This window comes from Dunckerocampus dactyliophorus, chromosome 1, assembly GCF_027744805.1.
Source record: "Dunckerocampus dactyliophorus isolate RoL2022-P2 chromosome 1, RoL_Ddac_1.1, whole genome shotgun sequence".
NCBI classification, from domain to species: domain Eukaryota; kingdom Metazoa; phylum Chordata; class Actinopteri; order Syngnathiformes; family Syngnathidae; genus Dunckerocampus; species Dunckerocampus dactyliophorus.
Genome location: NC_072819.1, coordinates 24,662,585 through 24,685,907, shown reverse-complemented (window position 1 = coordinate 24,685,907; position 23,323 = coordinate 24,662,585). Strand labels below are relative to the sequence as shown.

At 42.6% G+C, this 23,323-nt stretch overlaps 1 protein-coding gene across 4 annotated transcripts in view; it reads right to left on the bottom strand.

Moving 5' to 3' along the window:
- Positions 1-23,323, bottom strand: part of spen (spen family transcriptional repressor) — a 36,440-nt gene that overhangs the window by 3,223 nt on the left and 9,894 nt on the right. For all 4 annotated transcript variants that reach the window (XM_054776573.1, XM_054776581.1, XM_054776601.1 and 1 more), the window contains 12 exons: positions 20,424-21,029; positions 16,635-16,792; positions 16,351-16,551; positions 16,111-16,262; positions 13,551-13,676; positions 13,316-13,429; positions 13,113-13,226; positions 12,935-13,035; positions 5,171-12,851; positions 4,735-5,079; positions 1,084-1,278; positions 828-986 (listed from right to left, as the gene is read on the bottom strand). In XM_054776573.1, coding sequence (XP_054632548.1) covers positions 828-986; positions 1,084-1,278; positions 4,735-5,079; positions 5,171-12,851; positions 12,935-13,035; positions 13,113-13,226; positions 13,316-13,429; positions 13,551-13,676; positions 16,111-16,262; positions 16,351-16,551; positions 16,635-16,792; positions 20,424-21,029 — 9,952 coding nt within the window. The remainder of the gene's footprint in view (positions 1-827; positions 987-1,083; positions 1,279-4,734; positions 5,080-5,170; positions 12,852-12,934; positions 13,036-13,112; positions 13,227-13,315; positions 13,430-13,550; positions 13,677-16,110; positions 16,263-16,350; positions 16,552-16,634; positions 16,793-20,423; positions 21,030-23,323) is intronic.

Here is a 23,323-nt window from a genome sequence, read left to right as displayed (position 1 = left end):
CACATTTGTCTCAAGTTAATTCATGCTAGCGCACTGCCTTTTACCACACACGTCAAAGAGCGATGTAATAATCTCTCTGGAAAAAATTGGCTGGAACTTGAACTGGTGGATGGTGGGTCGGCATTCATTTTGTAATTTTAATTTGATGTTATTCATGTCTTAGTTTTACACAATACATAATAAATAAGATAAATTATATCGCTATAATGTACGACATGACAACACCCCCCCCCCCGGCCACGGGAGATTTGTGGGAACACAAGCAGGTCTGTGGGTCAAAAAAGGTTGGGGACCACTGTTTTAACAGGCACAATAATAATAACAACTTAATAATAATAATAATCATCATAATCATAATAATAACACGAGTTACTGTTGCGGTCATAGCCCAGAACAAGCTAAAACTCTGAACCCCCGACGTCACTTCCTGTCTGCCATCAATTCTGCTCCCCTACAAGGTAAACTGTTTTAAATGGCTTATTTTCTTTGATTATATCTACTATATTGTGTAATACAAATGTAAAGGTGACTATATGGGCGTTATTTCATGTCTAGATGTCTCTAATTATATTAAAAGAAAACTTATTTCAAAGATCGTAAACAGGTTTTCTTTGCCATAACTATGAAAATATTCAATTTATAAAGAACTCCTACTTCTCGTACTACACTCATCTGTACTTAAAGACCTACCAATCTAAAATAAATGTTATAATTCATTTGACATTATTTTCTTTGGATTTTTTTGTAAAAAAAATTAAAACAACTTGGAAGTCAGCCAGTGTCACAGGACAAGAGGTTCCATTGTGGATGTTTGTGTCGGGACAAACCTGATTGGACCCAGGATTGGGCACGTTGATGATTCCAGCAGCCTGTTTGGCTTGCAGATAGGTGATGAAGCCACTTTTCAAGGCCTGCGTTTGACTGAGGACATCATCTTGGTCTCGTCCACATGGCAGAGCCAGCAGCAAACAGTAGTCATTGTCTACCTGCCAAAAAGGTTTCATAAATACAGTTAAATGGCCGTCCTCAGTCTTTAACATGATGTTCCATCATTCTGACATCTAAGACCCCGAAAGTACTTACGGTCATTCGACGCGCCACACTGTCCAGTTGAGAGGCTTCCAGCCTCATCCTCTGAACAATGCGAAGAAGCGGACCTCCCTCGAGGGGCGGCAGCGAGCGCTGAGCCAGTAAAGTGTTGCCAGAGACAAAGTGCAACTGGACGGCAGCCTGGTCGTTCTTCAGTGCCAAGAGACCCTGCCACATGATGGGATATTTCTGGACAAATACAACACAAAAACCTATTTCAGTTTTTTTTTTTTTTTAACAATTTTGTTACTTTAATAGTAATAATGGATTGGATTTTTATATAGTGCTTTTCAAGGTACCCAAATGTCTTCACAGTGAAGTGAACCCATTATTCATTCACTCCTCAGTCATCTCAGTCTATCTAGCCCTTGGATGGACTGACAGAAACATGGCTGCCAATTCATGTCTACGGCCTCTTTGACCATCACCTTCACATTTCACCTCTCATCTGAGCAGTTCAGCTCAATGACTTGGTGGAAAAAACACTAGTCTCACTAGATAGGACAGCAACATTCCACAGGGTTTCCGTTATGTGTAACTGATTGTGGCGGCCCGCCACTACAAAATAAAAGCTGTCACACCTTAAAAACTAACTTGAAAACAATGTTAAGTAATATATTGTAAATGTATATACTGCCTCCTCCCTGAGCTACCACCTTATTGTGGTGGAGGAGTTCGCGTGCCCCAATGATCCTAGGAGCTAAGTTGTCGGGGTGGGGTTATGCCCCTGGTAGCGTCACCCACAACAAACAGGTCCTAGGTGAGGGACCAGACAAAGAGTGGCTCAATAGACCTCCTATGATGAAAAAAACACATTGGACCACGTTTTCCCTTGCCCGGACGCGGGTCACCGGGGCCCCCATCTGGAGCCAGGCCTGGAGGAGGGGCACGAAGGCGAGTGTCTGGTGGCCGGGCCTCTGCCCATGGGGCCCGGCCAAGCACAGCCTGAAGAGACGACATGTGTCCCCCCCTCCAATGAGCTCACCACTCATGGTAGGGGCCAAAGGGGTCCAGTGCAGAGTGAGCTGGGTGGCAGCCGAAGGCTGTTCGACCCTGAAACCCTGAAATGAAACTAGCTCTTGGGACATTGAATGTCACCTCTCTGGTAGGGAAAGAGCCTGAGCTGGTGCACGAGGTTGAGAAGTTCTGGCTAGATTTACTCGCACTCACCTCAACGCACAGCAAGGGACTCTGGAACCAGTCCTCGAGAGGGGATGGACTTTGTTCCACTCTGGCGTTGCCAGCAGTGAGAGGCGACGGGCAGGTGTGCCAATTCGTGTTGCGGCCCAGCTAGTGGCCTGTATGTTGGAGTTTAACCCAATGAACGAGAGGGTAGTTTCCCTCCGCCTTCGAGTGGGGGGACGGGTCCTGACTGTTGTTTGTGCTTATGCGCCAAACAGCAGTTCAGAATACGCACCCTTTTTGCAGTCTCTAGAGCAGGGGTCACCAACGTTTTTCCTTGTGAGAGCTACTTTTACAAAATGAAAATGGCCAAGAGCTACTCATTTTTGTAACATTTATTTTCAGAGCTTATTTTAAACCCAAACAAAGCGAATATGCTTGTTTTACCAGAACATGAACAAAATGCTGGTGTCCACAACTCACATTTTGTTTTTTTGAATGCATTTCTTTCCATTATTAACTGAAAACCTGAATGAAAAGCAGGCTTGCGGGCACCTCATGTGGTCGTGGGGGGCTACTTGGTGCCCGCGGGCACCACGTTGGTGACCCCTGCTCTAGAGGAAGTACTGGAGAGTGCTCCCTCAGGGGATTCCCTTGTTGTGCTGGCGGATTTCAACGCTCACGTTGGCAGCGACAGTGAGACGTGGAGAGGAGTCATTGGGAGGAACGGCCCCCCTGATCTGTACCCGAGTGGTGCTTTGTTATTGGACTTCTGTGCTCGTCGGTCAGACCTGGCAGGCCCAAACGTATTATGAGGGTCTGCTGAGAACGACTGGCAGAGTCCGCTGTCAGAAGGAGTTTCAACTCCCACCACCGGGAGAGCTTCGACGGTGTTCCGAGGGAGGTGGCGGACATTGAGTCTGAATGGGCCATGTTCCGTGCCTCCATTGTCGAGGCAGCTGATCAGAGCTGTGGCCGTAAGGTGGTCTGTGCCTGTCGTGGTAGTAATCCCAGAACCCGTTGGTGGACACCAGTGGTAAGGGATGCCGTAAAGTTGAAGAAGGAGTCCTATCCGGCCTTTTTGGCTCATGGGACTCCGGAAGCAGCTGATAGGTATCAGCAGGCCAAGCGGTCTGCGGCTCTGGCAGTCGCCGGGGCAAAAACTCTAAAGAGATTCTGAACCACCATTCGGCATCCCCACTGGTGTTCTGCTGACCTCAACACGCGATGTTGTGGATCGGTGGAAAGAATACTTCAAAGACCTCCTCAATCCCACCGACACGTCTTCCTATGAGGAAGCAGAGCCTGGGGACTCCATGGTGGGCTCTCCTATCTCTGGGGCTGAGGTTGCTGAGGTTGTCAAAAACCTCCTCGGTGACAGGGCCTCTGAGGTGGATGAGATCCGCCCGGAGTTCCTTAAGGCCATGGATGCTGTAGGCATGTCTTGGTTGACACGACTCTGCAGCATCTCGTGGAGATGGGGAACAGTACCTCTGCATTGACAGACCGGGGTGGTGGTCCCACTTTTTAAGAAGGGGGACCGCAGGGTGTGTTCCAACTATCGTGGAATCACACTCCTCAGCCTCTCTGGTAAGCTTTTTTCAAGGGTTCTGGAGAGGAGGATCCGCCGGATAGTTGAATCTCTGATTCAGGAGGAGCAGTGTGGTTTTCGTCGTGGTCGTTGAACTGTGCGGCGTCTACAGTGATGCGGACTCTACATCGGTCTGTTGTGATGAAGAGAGAGCTAAGCCAAAAGGCAAAGCTCTCAATTTACCAGTCGATCTACGTACCTACTCTCACCTATGGTCATGAGCTTTGGGTAGTGACCGAAAGGACAAGATCGCGGATACAAGCGGCCAAAATGAATTTTCTCCGTAGGGTGGATGGGCTCTCCCTTAGAGATCAGGTGAGAAGCACTGTCATCCGGGAGAGACTCGGAGTAGAACCGCTATGTTTACTGCTTGCTAAGAAAGAGAAGAGTTGCATCAGCGATACCTAGGGTGTTATGCAGAGTTGATGTGTTACTTCATACTGTGTCATATTATTCACACAGTATAATATTATTATTCAACATCTGTCAAAATATTTGAATGGGTTTTTTTTGTGTAAAAGAACATAACATTAATGTTAGTGTGAAATTATTGACTTAGCTTAGCTTTTGTTATGAGATTTATGACTGACAACCTACTTAAAGATGGTTTCAAGGAAACCTTAAAAATGCCTTATTCGTTAGACTTTATATTTTAGTTGACTAAATTAACTGCAATTTTATTTGACTAAAATGTTGTGAAATGTTTAGTCACTAAAACAATCAACTAAAATTAGACTAAATCAATTTAGATGACTAAATTAACACTGGGTGGGTACTTATTTTCTTTCTGTTCTTGTGACAAATTTAAATAAGTTGCATAAAATATTGTGTGTACAGTTGATAAAGGTTCTATTATTTAAAATAAAATTTGGTTAACCGGTGTCCCAAAACTGATTATGGCCGATTATGGTTCAACTACGTATCATTCCTACCGTCAAAAGCTGCACCATGTCAATGGAGCGGTGTCCTGAATGTTCCGTCTTGGCATCAGGCCGTGGCTGCAGCGAACTTGATGTGGGTACCACAGGCAGAGGTGTTGTCAAGAAACCCGGAGGGCCTTTCTGTGGCGGTAAATCTGGCTTCTGATTCAGGCCAATGGTGGTGGTCATAGGAGACTGGTAGGAGGGTGAGGCTCCCTCCCTTGGTATCCGGGATATGTGCAGGATGTCAGAAGAGGTAGAATGGTGGAGGTGGGGATTCTCGGGCTTGAGGTCACTTACTTCCAAGAGCGCCTGGGGTATTTTATGCCTGTGACCCAGTTCAGGTTCTACAGGAATCTGATATTTAAAAATGAGAATATAGGTCAGAATGACAATAAATGATTTGGTAAAGTATGCTACATCTGCACAGTCATGAATAAAAGCATACCTGTGAAGATGTGCTGCCTTGGTTCACCAGGCTGTGTCCTGATGAAGGATGTCCAGTTAATTGCGGAGCGAAGCCCCGTGCGTCACGATACACCGGAAATGAGGCGGCACTTCCAAGATGCATCAACTGGATTCCGTGGGAGTGAGAAGACACCATTACAGGACTAGATGAGTGGACTGCCCTTATTCTACTTTCATTGGTAGGCGAATGGATCAGCTGTCCTTCTAGTTGTTTGTGGGATTCTTTTCTTGAAACTTCACTGCTCTCCCGCACTATGGGGCACTGAGAAGGCCTGGACATGTTGCTGCACGAGGTTGTCGAAGGATCTGAAGTGTGTCTTGTTTCAACACCGGCCTGCTCTCCCAGTTGCTGATGTGCAAGGATGCGCTGGTGCATGTCTCTATATTGGTCCATACATAAGCTTGGATGGCGGCGTCTGCGATCACTGTGAAGCATCATGCCATCTGATTGGAGCTGTGGCACAGAGTGTCTGCTGAGTGCTTGGTTAAACGGTCTGGCGTCTTCGTCAGTTACACCACCACTTGACAATGACCCTTGGGAAGTTGAATGAGACTGCCTGATGACAACAGACTGAGAGATGCCTGAGTGTTGCAGAGAGGACAGTGAATTACTTCGCCTTCCATAGTTGATAGCAGGCACAGGCGCCGCACTCATCCTAGCTTCATGAGTCACGGACTGGGTGACACTTTGAGGTTGCATTATGACAGAAGACTGTTCTGTGTGCGGGTGATGCACAGTGGCACTATAAGCAGGTATTGACATGACATGGCCCATGACGACTGAGGTTCCTGGCGAACTGCTAGGAGTACAGGCTTTTCCAAAAGGTGAGGAGGGGTGAACAGTTTGTGGGGACTGAGGATCTTGTTTTAGGTGTAGAGCTGAGCAATCAATTGGCGTGCCAGGGCTGGAGCTAATACGTGATCCAGATAGTGCGGGACGATGAGGACTCTTGACAGGGTTGAGGTTAGACTGTTGGACAGATTTGCCAGTATCTATCTTTTTTGGTAGCGCCTCTGTTCCCGGTCTTTTTCCATGCTGCTGTTGTATTACAGCTTGGTTGTACACTAAGACTTGAGGAGAAGAAACCGGTTGTGGAAACATTTTAACTACACTGCCCGGCGATGCTGTATGATATAAAACTTCAGGCTTGTCACATCCTCTACTGTCCTGCTTGGTGCTAGAAATGACAGGTTGAGAGTTGTAAGACTGATTGCTCAAAAGAATCCCGGTATGCCCATAAGCAGATGAACTTGGGGGCACTTTTACGTTGGGTGACTGTGACGACACTACCATCGTGTCTTGCTTTGTGTGAGATTTAGGCACAGATTGCTGAAACTCTATGTCCCCAGCACTGGCTTGAGGAATTTGACTTATTTTGGCTCTCATTCTGTGGGGTCCTTCTGTCTTCTGTCCTGAATAACTCAGAACAACAACACCCTCTGATGTATTTACTCTAAGGCCGGGAAGTGAGCGGGTGGGCTCCACAACAGAGCGTCCTCTAGTTGCATCTTCAACTATATCTAGGCCATGGTATCGATTATTCTCATTCGAATTTGCTCTGAATTTTTGCTTGGGCAAAGACTGACACATGCTTCGACTACTAAGGGAAATCCGTGGAGTTTCATCTGTATCATAAGGTATTGGAATGCGACTTATCACTGAGGTAGCAGGGGAAATTACAGTATTTTGGGTGTTTTCACCACAATTCTTTTGGGACTCTGTCAGTGGAGAAGGTTTGTGATGTATAGACTGAGAGGGAAACGACAATCTCTCCTCCACATGCTTTTGACCCATAGCAACAGATGGATTTTCATTTTCTGACATCTGTAAAGTCTCTGACAGAGTAGATGTCACCATAGTGCTGGGTATAGAATTACTGTTTGATGCAGACACATATTTAGGTTCCATTAGGATTTTTCTTAAGGTACTGGAACTGGTATCTATATCAGAAGCCTTAGTATCAGGAGGCATTGGGGGATTGATTGAAGAGGGTCCAAGTGAAGTTGATGCTGGCAGAGAAGAAGTTACCACTGTTACATGGCATGGTGGGGCAACAAAGATTCTACTTTCTTCAGTTCGAGGCCAGCTTGGTGAAAGTGGCATTTTGGCAGGTCGTATCAAAGGCACACCTGACTGGGACATAGGCTGTATACGGGCAGGTGCAGGGGTAAGACTAGAGGAAGATGGTTCTGCTGCTTGCAAATGCTTTTTGCAATTGGAGATGGTGCTTGAATCGGAATGAAAGGCTGATTCTTTAGGAACTGGCTGTTCAACTTCAGGTTGTTCTGCCTCTTTGGGTGTGCCTAACGTTAAAGCGCTTGCAACATCACTTCTACATGTAGCAACAGCTGTGACCACAGATCCTGCTGCAGTCGTCCCAGTTGTAATAACTGCTGCCTTGGAATTTCTGATTTCTGGGTCCTCTGGGATTGACTCAGGTAGTTTCAGAGAGGGCTCTGGATGCATTACCTCTTCAGAAGATTCACCTTTCTTATTTACTGGACATTTACGAGTTCTTGACTTTTTCTGGGTTTTGGCCTTAACCTTTCCAATTTTTTTGGGTGTATCTGGGCGTGGGGAATCGTCAGTAATCTTAGATTCTGCTACTAGACCCTTTGGACCGCTTATTGAAAGACCATCATCTGAGTCAGGAGCAAGAATATTGCTAACCATGTGTGTTCCGGGTTCCATCATAACATTGGAGGAGGCAGACTGCAGTGAATCAGGTGTGGGAATTAAAGCCGTGAAAGTAGGAGGAGCTGTGAAGCCATCTGCATCTGTACATGCTTCTTCAGCTGTGATTGAGTCAATAGCAGCTGCGAGTTCTGTTTCACTTGAAGGGTTAGTTCGCTTTTCGTCTTCAACCTCACCTTGCGGCTCAGACACTGCAGGAGGCAACGTGGGGGGTTGTGCTGAAGCTGCCTCCTTATATGGTCGAGGAGGTTGCTCTACTGTAAGTTTGGCAATATTTTCAACTGCCTGCTCTAGCTCGATTTGATGTGCTAGGAGCTCAGCAGCTGGAAGCACAGGTTCAGATGCAGTGTCTTCATTGTTTTGCGCATCAAGCTCCTTTGACTGTTTTGGAAAGCAAATTATTTTTGATTCCTCCTTCTCTACTAATGTCTTGGTTTTCTTAATGCTGGCTTCAAATGACTCTGAGTCATCATTCTCAGAGCAAAGCAAACCTTTAACATCATCGACGCTTACACGGATTTCAAGATTTCTTAAGGTGTGGGACTTATCTTCAATGACCTGCTTGGTATTTCGTTTCAACCTTTGTGTTTTCATTTTGACACTCTTTTCGGGGTGTTTCCTGTCTGCGAGGGTTACACTTGTGTTCTCAATATCACCATCAGTAGATGTACGGGCAGAGTCTTTTTCCTTTTTGCAAATTTGTAAATTTGTGTCTATTTTTTCTGATAACTTTCCAAATAGATTGCTATCCTTAAGTTTCAGCTCAGATTCATCAACACTTGTCATATCAGTTAGTTCAACAAGAACAGTAGTGCCCCCACACTGTTTGTCCAATCTGCTGACTTTTTTACAAACGAGAGCTGATGAAGTTTGCTGCATTTTCTGGGTCCTGGGAGAACGCCATCCCTCAGTTGATTTCACAACTTCCAGAGTGGTTGAGTTTTCACCAACCTCACCACCATCCTCTGTTTTCTGCTGATCCACTTTTACTAACAATGTATTGTCAACTTTTTGTTTGACACCTCTTTTAGGGGGGCGTCCTCGTCTAGGGTTGGTAGTTGGAATTTGAACATCTTGCTGTATTGGTTCTTTGTCAGCACTACGTTTGCGCATTGTTCGTGATGGCTCAACTACCTCTTTGGCAGGCTGTTCTCCCTCATGTACAGTGGCATAGACTGACCTCACGTTCCTTCGACGTGTTCTGCCATGAACCAGAGTAGACTCAAGGTTTTGTTCAGAATCTGACGCATTCATTGGGGACTTTGATGTGGTTTTATATTCTACTGCTCCTTTCGGTGCTTCCACTCTGGGAGATGAGCCCCTTTTCAGTTTCTCTCTATCAATACGTTCACTCTTTCGTGTTGCAGGTTTACCTCTTGTAGGAGGCTTTGTTGTGCGTAACATAGAAAGTGGTTTTGCCCTTTTGTTCTTCGGCTGTCTTCGGTTTGGTAGTGGTTTTACAACCTCAAGCTCTGGGATTATTACGTCACTGTCTAGTTCTGTTGTCTTAGAGTCCTCACAACGGTGCGTTTCCTGAATTTCTGTTTTAGATTCACTTTTGTCATCACATTCATCTTTCATCTTTGTATACTCAAAGCAGGTATCTATGGTATCTGTATTCTCCCGTTCTACACTACTCACAGAACTCCCAGGGGTTGGAGGCTTAACCGCCACAGGATGATTCTGTTCCATTGACAAACTGTCACTGAGTTCTACTTTGGGTTCAACTGACTCTATTTTTGTTTCTACTTTATTTTCTTGCTCTGAAAGTACAAGTGGAGGGGTTATAGTTTGCTTAGGAGTGAGAGGTTTCAAGATTTCCAGAACAGGAGGAGATAGAGAGATCTCAAGAACTGGCTCGACACTGTCTTCTTGTTGACATGACACATGCTCATCAATTGACTGTGTGAAAATGTTTTTCTTTTCAGGTGGAGACATTTCTTTAAGGGATGGAAGAGATGGGGAAACAGATATGGAAGTAAAATGGGGACTGCGTGATTTTTCATCAACCTTCGATTGTGTATTAGTCATCTTATCATCAGAGAGCACATCATCAAAACAGGGCATATAATTGTGTTTAATCTCCACTCCGACTGAATCATTCTCAGGTTCAAGAGAGCAATAGTCCTTGTCCCTTTGCTGTTGAAGCTCCAAAAACCGACTGCGAAATAGTACTATTGGCTCTCGTGGAACATCACCATTTTCAGATTCAGTCTGTGCATAAGGAGCCCCTAGATTTGTAAAATTTCTATCAATTCCAGTTTCTGAATGTTGCTCTTTACGCTCAAGGTGCTGCAAACGGCGAGAATCCTGTTCAAAGATTGAGCTATGAAGGAAGCGGGAGGCAAACAATTCCTGACGTTCTTGGTCCTGAGGCTTAAGTTCCTCTTTTTTGCCATGCAGGTTTTCATCAGAACTTGCACGGCTCTTCTTCTTCTTCATATACCAAGAAGGTATTGGACGGGGTGCTAACTCTACCTTGTTTTTATCTGAGCAGCTGTGTGTGGTTGGAAAGCGAGATGGAAGAAAGGACCAGTTGTCTTCTCGGGAAGAGTAAAGCGTCTTCGCTCTTTCAAGGAGTGCTTTTGTATCAGGGGTTATTGTTTTATCTAATGCAAAGGAGTAAAATTTATTCTTTTCCAATGAACCAGAAAGTTTCAACTCTGTCATCCTCTCATCACGTTCCCTGAGAATATAAGACAAGGAACGATTGGACTTGGTAGATATGGGTTTTCTTTCTCCATCATCATCTGAATCAGACTGTACTTCTCCTGGTTCTAAATCCTGTCCAAGACATTTACCAATGGTTTGGTGTTTTGTAAGCTCACTTGTGAAAGTCATTTCTGTTTTTTCAGAATCAGATAAAACCTTTCCTACCCAATGGTGCATTAAATTCTCATTGCAGCCAAGAAATGAGGTCTTTAGCTTTGGTTGTTCGGTTTCAGATGTGTGAAAAAGTCTACTTTTCAGGCCTAAGCTATTTTTTAATGACTCTGTGTTTGAAAAATCTTCTTTAGTCAATGGTGACTTACTTTCTTTGTTTCTGACAGATGTTGAAATCTGGGTGGTTTGATCTTCCATGGAAATTGTTGTGGATGTTAGACGCTGCAAAATATCCTCATCTAATTTCTGGGAAGTTACAAAATTTCGCTCTTTTTTTGAAGTAACTATTTCCAAGTCAAAAGTCTCATTCCCTTTTCTTTTACACAAGGAGAGGTCATCACTGTTTATGTCCTGGTTTTGTTTTGCAATATCATGTGTGACATACTCCTTTCCAAAGTCTTGCGCGTCATTACTAGGTGAAGCATCATCCTTGTCACGCTTGTCCAGATCACAAAGCTTGGTTTGAAGCCATCGACTCTCTTCAGTTTGTTTTGTCAAAGTATATGTCTGACCAATGCGTACAAACTGTTCCTCATCTTCGGAGTCTCTACAATTCCTTCCACTTTGTACCTTTTCCCGCAAAACCTCACTGTCTTCGTCCAATTCAAGGCTGCCATAACTTGATGTTTTTGTGAGACTGGAGATATTTTCACTTTTTGAGCACAGTAATTCCATCTTCAGGTAGGGAGAGTGTAATTGTCCTGAAAGTTCATCAGGCAGTGCTGCTTGCTGGGACTGCGGCTGAAGGGAACAGTTTATGGAGTTTTTTTCAAAGTCCTGTCCCTCATTAGGACTGTTAATTGAAAATATCTGCACAGATTTATCCCTATTATGCTCCTTTTTGTGCATCTTTTTTATGTAAACATTCTTATCAAACTCTGGGTCCTTATTATTCCAAGGCTTATGAAGTATCGATCTACCAAGGTCCTCCTCACCAATTCTCTTCTGGCTATCATTTTTGCCAGAGTCTTCAAAACGCCTTTTTCTTGCAGCTAAACGATCAAAATCCAAAGAAATGCCACTGTCAAAACTAATTTCCGATTTTCCATGTTTTTTAGACTTGATTTTCATATCCATATCCATATGTTCCACTACACTCTGCATGTTTTTATCTCTGGCAACCTTGCCATGTTTAGTGATATCACCTTTTGTAGACTCTGTGCGGAAGAGAGGACTTCTTTGGTCAGCTGAAGGTGATGCCAGTCTAGGACTGTCACTCCCACCCCTCAATATTTGTTTTTCATGACCAGTCAGTTTTCCTTCTTTTTCTTTCACACGAGTTAGCTGCACCACACAAGGCAGAAGATCTAACTTGGCTTTACTTGAGCCATCTTTCGGAATTTTACTGTTTTTACTTTGAAGAGAAGACTCAGGGTTTATGTGTCGATCAAGTTCAGGCTCTGCATCACAAGTTTGGATGATTGGTGGAGTAACTTTGAGCTTTTTAAGTCGCTGTCTTTCACTTTTTTCCTTGTCCCCACGATCTTTACGTCCAGTCCGCTTTTCCTTTTCCACCAAATTGACCATTTCAACTTCAAGCACACGATCCTTTTCAAATTTGTCAGTTTTATTGTATCGTTCTGTGCGTGCCTTTTCAAGTTTTTCAAATCTGGGCGGGGAAACTGAACTGCAGCTCCCACTTCTTTCAGATGATCTGCAACACATTTGGCGATCCGAGTCACTTGGTATCCTTTCGGAAAGGGAAGGGGATGCTGCGGGGCTTGCAGGGCGACGAGAGGCAACAAGAGTTGGGCTTTGGCTCCGTTCAATAGTTCTCCTCCCATGGTCACGACCACGATCACTCTCAAAGCGCTCTCTCTCCCGCTCACGTTCTCGCTGCAAATAACTGTATTTACGAATATCTTGCTCATATGGATCGGCTCTGTATTCTCGATATTCCCTCGCGTCTTCATAGTATTGCGGGTCGTAGTAATTTTCTTGATATGGATCCCATTCGGTGTAGAACTCGCGACTTCTGGTTGTGTATTTACGACGGGAATCTTCAGCATAAGTCCCTGGTGTGCGTACACTTTCATAATATTGTCTTTCCGCTTGAAACTCATATTGAGAGCGTCTATCATCCCTGCCAAGTCATGTCAAAAATAATGCACATTAGAAATAATGACTGCCATCATTGAAAGAGTGTACAGAGTTGAGGAAACAAACCTTCTTTCAGAAAGAATGTCATAAAAATCTCTAATATCCTGGCCAGATGCTTGCATTGAACGATAGAAAGCCATTTGACTCTCCTGATTGGCAAAGTCCACCTATAAATAAAAAAAAGTCAAGATTAATTGATTTTAAAGTCACTTAGACATATTAGACACTTTTTGGGCAGGCTTGCCTTTATTTTAGTGCCCCCTATCTTCCATCCCTTTGTGTCTTTTACGGCAGCTTGAGCATATTCAATGTTGTTATACAAGATAAGGGCCATTGCTTTCATTCGGTCAAACACAACCTGCAAAAGAAGATAAACTTGTAAACTTGTCCCTCAGCGCAAAGTACAGCAACAACAATGCAAATACAGCAAAATAAACCTTGACTCACCTTGACAACATGTCCATAGCGGCAGAAATGACGGGTAAGAAACTGCTCCGTTGTGTTTGATGCTAATCCATCAAGCCAGACACAAGTTGTAGGCATGCTCTTTCCAAAGCCCAGCTGAAAAAAAAAACAATTCAGTGTCAAAACCAGATTTAAAAAAATAGGCTAGCACAATATTAATAGCCTAAGCCTGTTGAGAGGTTGTGTCAAGACGCATTTTTGATGCAATAATTCTCACCTTAAGTCTATTGTTTCCAAGGTACTCTCCATCCATCTTCTTTATGGCTTTGCAGACACTTGCAATGTCACAATATTGTAGAAAGGCATACTGTGGGGCTCCATTCACTTTCTTAATGTCGATATCCTTCATGACCATTATACAAAGGAAACATATAGTCATTAAGCAATATCCTGTCAACCTTGATAGTATTTAGGTGGCATAATTTTGACTGTAACCGGCATTTGTGGCAATCCCTATGGGTTGTGCTCAAAATGCTTTGGAAGACCTGTTACCATACACGTAATGATGTTAAACAAATGGTCAATGACTTACAACCAATTATTTGCTATGTCCCGCCCATGCTCCTGCAAAGACGCCCTGCTTGATGGCGGCCATTTTTTTCAACCAATTTTGCTTAGCATTTACAGACATGTACACGTCAGTCCCCAAAAGGTGTGTACCAAATTTTTCACCACCCTGCGGCAGATCCCATTCATCCATTTTCTATACCGCTTCTCCTCTTGAGGGTCGCGGGGGCATGCTGGAGCCTATCCCAGCTGACTTCGGGCGACAGGCAGGGTACACCCTGGACTGGTCGCCAGCCAATCGCAGGGCACTTATAGTCAAACAACCATTCACTCTCACATTCATACCTATGGACAATTTAGAGTCGCCAATTAACCTAACCTGCATGTTTTTGGATGTGGGAGGAAACCGGAGTACCCAGAGAAAACCCACGCACACACGGGGAGAACATACAAACTCTACACAGAGATGCCCAAGGGAGAATCGAACCCACGTCCGATCTCCAGACTGTTACTGTGTTGGACAACATGCTAACCACTAGACCACCGTGTGGCCCACCATGTGGCAGATTTGTCAGAAATATAGCACAGGCAACACAGTAGGGGCGCATGTTTTGACAAATGTCCACCCTTTTGTGTGCAGTGGTTCAGGTGTACAAAAGTTAGCTGAGACAAACAAATACAAACAGTATCATTGGGTGGCTATGTTTTTTTTCCATACACTCCTGATCAAAATCTTAAGACCAGTTGAAAAATTGCTGGAATTTGCATTTTGCACATTTGTATCTTAATGAGGTTTTAAGTAGAGCTACAATATGCAAAAACAAGAAGGGGGAGTGAGACAAAAAGCTTTTTGAAAAAGTAATTTATTGAAAACAACAATTAAACAGAAATAGGTTTATCAGCTGATGAAAAGACCACAGGCTATAAAAGTCAAAATCTACTCAAAATTTTCATTTTCTGTCATGCCCTCCTGATGGCTAAAGCTAAGCTTTCTCTTTTTGAACGTGGTCAGATTGTCGAGCTGCATAAGCAAAGCCTCTCGCAGCGTGCCATTGCTGCTGAGGTTGGGAGCAGTAAATCAGTCAATCAAAATGTTTTGAAAGATCCTGAGCATTATGGAACAAAAAAGTCAAGTGGTAGACCCAAAAAAAAAAATTGTTTTTTTTTAAAAATCGCACCTGCGCTGAGCCGGAGTATCCAATTGGCTGTCCATCAAGACATAGGGCGGTCTTCGACCCACATTAAGACCCTTACTGGTGCAGACTGCAGTGCAATAACTATCAGATGGAATCTGCGGGAAAAGGGTTTAAAAAACAAATTCAAAGACCTTGTCTCCTTCAACGCCACAAAAACATGGGACATTGAAAGGTGGAAAAAAGTTTCATTCTCTGATGAGAAAAAATTTAACCTTGACGGTCCAGATGGCTTCCAACGTTACTGGCATGACAAGGAGATCCCACCTGAGATGTTTTCTACCCGGCACAGTGGAGGGGGGTCCATCATGATCTAGGGTGCTTTTTCATTCAGTGGAACACTGGAGCTTCAGGTGGTGCAAGGTCGTCAAACGGATGCAGATGTTGCAGTGGTTATCCCTCATGACTGAGGGCCCTCGTCTGTGTGGTAACAGCTGGGTTTTTCAACAGGACAACGCTGCAGTTCACAATGCTTGCTTGACCAAGGACTTCTTCAGGGAGAATAACATCACTCTTTTGGACCATCCTGTATGTCCCCCTCATTTAAATCCCATAGAGAACATTTGGGGATGGATGGCAAGGGAAGTTTATAAAAATGGCCATCAGTTCCAGACAGTTGATGCTCTTCATGAAGCCATCTTCACCACTTGGAGCAATGTTCCCACTAGCCTTCTGGAAACACTCGCATCAAGCATGCCCAAAGCAATTTTTGAAGTGATTAACAAGAACGGTGGAGCTACTCATTACTGAGTCCTACTGAGAACATTTTTTGTTCTGGTTTGGAGAGTTTTTTGTTCTTTTTTGAGCGATAGTCTTAAACTTTTGATCAGCTGATAAACAGCCGATTTCAGTTTAATTGTTGTTTTCAAAAAATTACTTTTTCAAAATGCTTTTTGTCTCACTCCCCCTTCTTGCTTTTGCATATTGTAACTCTACTTAAAACCTCATTAAGATCCAAATGTGCAAAATGCAAATTTCAGCAATTTTTCAACTGGTCTTAAGATTTTGATCAGGTCTGTATGACTATGTGTGGTATAAATGTGTGAAATTCAAATTAATTGGTGAATGTAAACTTACCACAATTTCTCCAAAGCGCTGAAAGATGTTGAGCAGATCATGATATGTGGTGGTCTTCTCCAGATTCCCAATAAATAATGTCCGTGTGGCTTTTGGATGAAACTCATCTATCCTTTCATCCAAGGGCCGGAACTCATTCTCACTTTCAGTCTCTGAAAAAAATCATCCCTTGTAAATTCATGTATTCTATCAATAATTTTATTAAGCCAAAGAAGCAAATAGTTATATATGAGAACATACCTGGACCGTTCCAGGCGGTGACATCAATTTGCATTCCAAAAAAAAGCTTCCCTTTTGATGCTCCAAGAGCTTTTTCTTGGTCTTCTTGCTGGCGGAAAAAGACAAGTCCATAGCGAGTCTCCGAAGCGCCGTGAATTTGTACAGATGTGACCTTTCCATGTTTTTTAAACTCATGAAACAAACCATCCTTTAGACTTGTATCTGTTGTGGAACAGAACATGTACATTTAAGCAAGTATATAAAAGGAAAAAAATCTTCTTGTCAAAAAATGTGCTGACGGTCACCTGTCGAGCGCACAGGAAGATTTTGGACCTTGATGCCGAAGCTTTTACGCGGTTCCTCCTTGTCAAGGGATGATAGAGGAAATGCTGATGGTGCTGGAACAGCGGCTGACTGTACTGAGCGTGCAGGAGATTCATCGCTTGAGCTACTGCTGGAATCACTGGAGCAAAATGAGACATACGACATGGATACCCTCACTGTATTATCCCAATCTACTACCATAAAAATAAAATGGAAAAAAATGGCATTGTGGACATCTGCATGGATGAAGCTCAACTTCCTGTCATGAAACCTTGTACACTTAAACTTTATACCTATCCCTCGCAATAAACGAAGGAACAGTGTATTTCATTGTAAAAATAAAAAAAAAACAACACAGAATTGTCAACACTTTGCCAACATGTGATTGTATAAATATCAAATATATTTCTTAAATAATGAAAGATATAATATTTATACTAATATAATTAAAACTAACTAAAAAAATAATTATATTACAGTCATCCCTCGCAATATCACGGTTTGATTATCCCTCCGTCGCTCTATGACGGTTTTCCAGAAATTAATTAATTAATTATTACGAGTTAAAACATATTGAAATGCATGTAATATGTATTATTCTGACCACTAGCCAACAGTAATGTTACATGGATGAGACATCCATCCTACCTTGCACTCCCAGCACAACCAGCCATGGATGCAGAGTGGAAAAAGGTTTTCCTACCATTCCATGCGGAAGTGGTAGATTTGTGGCTTCTTACTTTGTCCGTCTTCCCACTCTGTTTGAAACCCTTTCATAAGTTTAGAAGAAATACATTTGAGGCTAATTGGTAGGTATCGGTCGCCTTGAGTCTCTGTAGCATAATAATGTAATCGTGCAATCCGGTGTAAACATTGAATAATAGGAGTGCAATGGTGTTACTTTATGTCTACAGGGCTCTAATAATGTTAAAAACCATATTTACAAAGTCATACACAGGTTTTCTATGTGCTAACTATGAAAATATTCAATTTATTAACAATGAATCCTATATCGTAGCAATGTTACAAAAGCCATATTTTAGCGATGAAAAAATCTGACAGTGAGCGTGCGCGCTCTGTAGCAGAGTCCGTGCGGACATCCTTAAAAATGCATTTTTCTCATATGATATCGGGTCTATTTTCATTCATATACATGTTTGTTAGGTAGATTACTTCTTCATCTTCAATTTCATATCGGATCCAGTGTTGGACCGCACCAAGTCAATTCATGCTTGGACAAATTAAGTACAACTTAAAGCTTTCAAATTCATGGATCGGAGCTATGAAATAAGATGAAAGGTATATGGAAGATTAATTTGCTTTAATATCTATGTGCAGACGAAATGTCATTAAAATAGAATTGGCCGGGTTTTTTTTTTGCCTGAAAATACTACATGTCGCGTTTTGCATTGTGGTTAGCGCGGGGTGAAAACGAATTCACAGCGTGCTGCTGCACTGCAGTGTGAGGCATATACCTGTACAGTACATGAAAATATGACACTTGACTTTCTTCCCTGGACTTTTTGATTATCAAAAACATGTGAATGGCTACGAATTCACAGCGTGCGGCTGCACTGCAGTGTGAGGCATATACCTGTACAGTACATGAAAATATGACACTTGACTTTCTTCCCTGGACTTTTTGATTATCAAAAACATGTAAATGGCTACACAGCCATGTAAATTCTCACAGCCTAAGTTATTATATATTTTGTAGTACGGTTGTCCGTGGGTCGATCACAGCTTTTCTCTTGAGTCAATGTTAAAGCAATGAGAACCAAAGGCGCTATTTTCCGGTATAAAATCTGCTCTAACTTCTTTAATATTTGGGGTAGAGAAGCGAATGAGGTATCAATTTAAAGTTCAGCTCATGCTTTATCAGAATTAATCACGGATTTGATTTTACAAATTTAAAAATTTTGTAACATTGCTATATATCGTGGAAATTCATTTATCGCGGTCAGGTCTGGAACCAATTAACCGCTATAAATGAGGGACAACTGTATAGTGCTCCACTTTATACTCAAACCGAAGGGTAATAATGCACACACACACAAACACAAAAAAAAAAAAAAAAAACGGTTGGTTTGGCCAAAATAAATATACATGTTGTACTGTATTTTAACCTATTAAAAGATCTGCAAATAACTAATTCATACAGTGCAGAAATGTATCCGAACCAGAGTAAGAAAATTGCCCTCCTTTCTCTGGCATTCTTATTTATTAGGCTGCAGCCATCTCCCAGCATGAAAAGATTGATGCAAAAACATGGCTGCCTCATTTTCCTAAAACCATACCCATGCCCACCTCTGTTTTCTAGGCTCTCTGTTAATCAGCCATCCTCCCAGCCCCTCAAAATCACATCCACCGCCACCCCTCCCTTTCACTCTTCTCTGTGCTCAGACACTCCCGGAAGTGCTACTGATGGAGGCTGGCCTGTGGGAGTGGGCAGGCAGCCAGCACTGGCTAGAAATTTCCAGTATCAACTGGATCTCACGGAGGGGAGGGTGGGGGGCATTCACAGAGGTTGCAGTGAGAAAAATATATAACGCCATCTCCTGAAAACACCCCAATAGCTATACCAAATCTGGCCACAAGTGTCTCTCTGGCCCATTCAAAATGTCCAAAGGTGGAGCTGAACACAATAAAACAAAAACAATTGAGGTGTATCTAGAGGGGAGGTGATTTTATGTTGTGGAGATGGTCTTGTTCCATGAATGCATGCCTTAGTTGTCACTCTGTATTTGTCGCTCTCTAAATTTGAATCCAATTCCAAATTACATTCAGGATGCATCAATACATTGATATAACACCAAAAATGGCCGAAGTAGCATGTCAAGTATAATATTTTTTGTGCACAAACAATAACAAAACTAAAGTTTTTACTGGTTGAAAGTACCAATATACCCCATTGCAAAAAAATGGAAACTCTGAAATGGAATTCCCCTGATGTCATAAAATTTTGAATTCATCCAACATTTTCACATGAAGTACACCTCGAAAGTCATAGAAAACATCTGACGTGATCTCACAGGTCAGCATGTTTTGCAAGACTTCAGTGCTGTGATCACATAAATGATTAATTCCACAAGTACATTTTGGAAGGGGAAGGGTACCAGGGTAGCAATGACAGCAAAAAGGTTACTGACAATGTTATTATGTTGGTGCCTTATGTAGCAGCAGCATAGTAATGAAAGCTCCAGGCTGCTCAATATTAATTGACTATAAGTCAAGAGAAATATGTATGAAGTTGACCTGAGGTTCATGTTCTGAACTCCTGTTTCTATGACAGTGTTGTATTGAGCAGAATAATGTTGCACATAGTGAAGGTCTGCATGAATATACTATAGAGCCACTTCTCATAGCTGACATCAGGTTGTCCTCTTTAGACAGCAAACTAGTTGAGATTGAATCAGCAGCGCCTCTGCTGGTTGCAGCCAGGTAGTGCACTCCATTTTAACTTGATCAATTCCACAATAAATCAATTATGTCTATGCCTGTTTAAAACATTGCCTATACAATTAATATACACAGTATTTATGATGGGAGTCTGAGTTTTTGTTTCGACACATCAATTCAATTTACATTATTTTCTAAAAATGTATAAATAAATCGGTGGTGCAAAAGCATCCCGGAATGGATTGCATTCAACTCCAGAGATTTGACTTTATATATTATTATGTAAATACATGAAACATGTAGCGTGAGGCACCAAAGTAAGCAAAAGCTGGGCATAGAGGAAAAATAAATAAATAAAAAGTGTCACTCACCTGCCACTGGTGCTGCTGCTGGTGCTGCTGACCGAGTCTGAACTGGAGGATCGGCTGCGAGACCCCGACCTGCTGTGGGAGCATGGAGGTCTGCTAGCCTGACTTGCCAGTCTCTGAGGAGAAGGGTTGCGCGAATGCGTCGAATGTGGAGACCGGCTGCGACTGTGTCGATACGAGCGCTCGCTGCGCCGACCCCTGTCCTCTCTGTAAAGGTCCCTGTGAACCACACTGGCCAAAGCAAAGGATTCTCTTGATCGAGACTCATAACGAGGGTCTGGTGTCTCAAAGCGACACGGACTCCTGCTGTGGGACCGATAGAAGCTGACCCCGCTGGATATAGATCCACCATTTCCTCCTGTGGCGGACCCTGCCGCTCCAGTTGTTCCGGTGTTGCCAGCAATAGAATTAACAATCCCCCCGACTCCAGAGGACACTGTTGTGCTGCTTCCCATGGAGGTAACAGACCCATTCCCAGACGAGGTGAGAGTCCTCTCTCTCGTATAATAGTCTGTGTCATAGTGCCGTTGCCGTTCAAAACTGCTTCCAGCACGCTCGTGGTGACCATAAGCGCTGTGATCATACGCCCGCTCTCGACTTTCAGCAGTCCTATCAAAAAAATGATACAAAACAAAATGACGTCACAATGGTGTTTTATATGTGCAGATTTAAGAAATCTGACAAAAACTACTGGGTTTCAAGGTCACCAGCATCGAGCTGTTTTGTTTGTTGTATTAAACCATTACGTCGATCGTGAGCTACCGGTAGATCGCCAAGGTAGTTTGGGTCGATCGCGTAAACGTCACTTTGTAGTTGTTATCATATGACATCACTCAGCTGACATTAAGCTCACCTCCTGATTTTCCATATTGAAAATTATTTCCATATTGAAGTGAATTATGATAGCAAATACTTTGATTAACTGTAAACTTTGAAAATGTGAATGTAAAATACTAATCATGAATATTTACAGAATAGAATAGAATTTCAGAGTTTACTGGTTACATTTTGTATATGTTACATGTTTTATAGAAAGAGGTAGATCATTTTGACTTGTCCTTGCATGCTGAGATAGTGCGTGCACTCCTCATATACATGTATAACGTACATAAATACATACTTATATTTTATTAAATCAAATATGGTAAATATATATACTTTCTATATTTATAGTAGTAGGTAGATCTTTGGGACTTGGTCATTTTAAAAGTAGCTCGCAGGCTAAAAAAGTGTGAGCACCCCTGTATTTACATAATCACTTATGATACATATACAGTGGTGTGAAAAAGTGTCGGCTACCTTCCTGATTTCTTTTTTTTTTTTGGCATGTTTGTCACACTTAAGTGTTTCAGATTATCAAACAACTTTAAATATTAGTCACACAATTGAACACAAAATGCAATTTTTAAACGAAACTTTTCATTATTTGAAGGGCGAAAAAAATCCAAACCTACACGGCCCTGTGTGGAAAATGTGATTGCACTCCTGTTAAAAAATAACTTGACTGTGGTTTATCACACCTGAGTTCAATTTATCTAGCCACACCCAGCCCTGATTACTGCCAAGCCTGTTCTCAGTCAAGAAATCACTTAAATAGGACCTGCCTGACAAAGTGAAGTATACCAAAAAATTCCTCAAAAGCTAGACATCATGCCGAGATCTAAAGAAATTCAGGAACAAATTAGAAAGAAAGTAAATGAGATCTATCGGTCTGGGAAAGATTTGGGACTCCAGCGAACCACAGTGAGAGCCATTACCCACAAATGGAAAAAACATGGAACAGTGGTGAACCTTCCATGCAGTGGCCGGCCAGCCAAAATTACCCCAAGAGTGCATCAACGACTAATCCAAGAGGTCACAAAAGACTGCACAACAACATCCAAAAAAAGACACTGGGCAAAAACGACCTGCATGGCAAAGCTCCAAGACAAAAACACTGCTGAACAAAAAGAACATTAAGGCTGGTCTAAATTTTGTCAGAAAACATCTTAATGATCCCCAAGACCTTTGGGAAAATACTCTGTGGTGTGATGAGACAAAAGCTGAACTTTTTGGAAGGTGTGTGTCCCATTTCATGTAGTGTAAAAGTAACACCCCATTTCAGAAAAAGATCATACCAACCGTAAAATATGGTGGTGGTAGTGTGATGGTCTGGGGCTATTTTGCTGCTTTAGAACCTAGAAGACTTGTTGTGATAAATGGAACCATGAATTCAGCTGTCTAACAAAAAAATCTGAAGGAGAATGTCCGGCCATCTGTTCGTGACCTCAAGTTGAAACCAACTTGGCTTCTGCAGCAGGACAATGATCCAAAACACACCAGCAAGTCCACCTCTGAATGGCTGAAGAAAAACAAAATGAAGACTTTGGAGTGGCCTATTCAAAGTCCTGACCTGAATCCTGTTGAGATGCTGTAGCGTGACCTTAAAAAAGAGAAATTCGTGCTGGAAAACCCTCCAATGTGGCTGAAGTACAACAATTCTGTAAAGACGAGGGGGCCAAAATTCCTCCACAACGCTCTAAGAGACTCATTGCAAGTTATCGTAAACCCTTGACTGCAGTTGTTGCAGCTAAGGGTGTCAATCACTTTTTCCCCACACAGGGCCATGGAGGTTTGGATTTTTTTTCTCCATTAATAATAAAAAGTTTCATTGAAAAACTGCATTTTGTGTTCATTTGTGTTGTCATTAACTAGGCCTGTCACGGTAATCAATAAATCGATTAATGGAACAATAAAAAAAATCTAAGTCGACAGTTATGCCAGCCTCAATAAAATTGACATATGAATGCATGTGTGTTTCATTTCCTCCTCTCTCTCAACCACACAGGCTGGATGACAAGAGTGTTCACTCTATAGTGGAATGGACGAAGAGAGTGAACCCTCCTCTCATTCAGCCTCTTCGT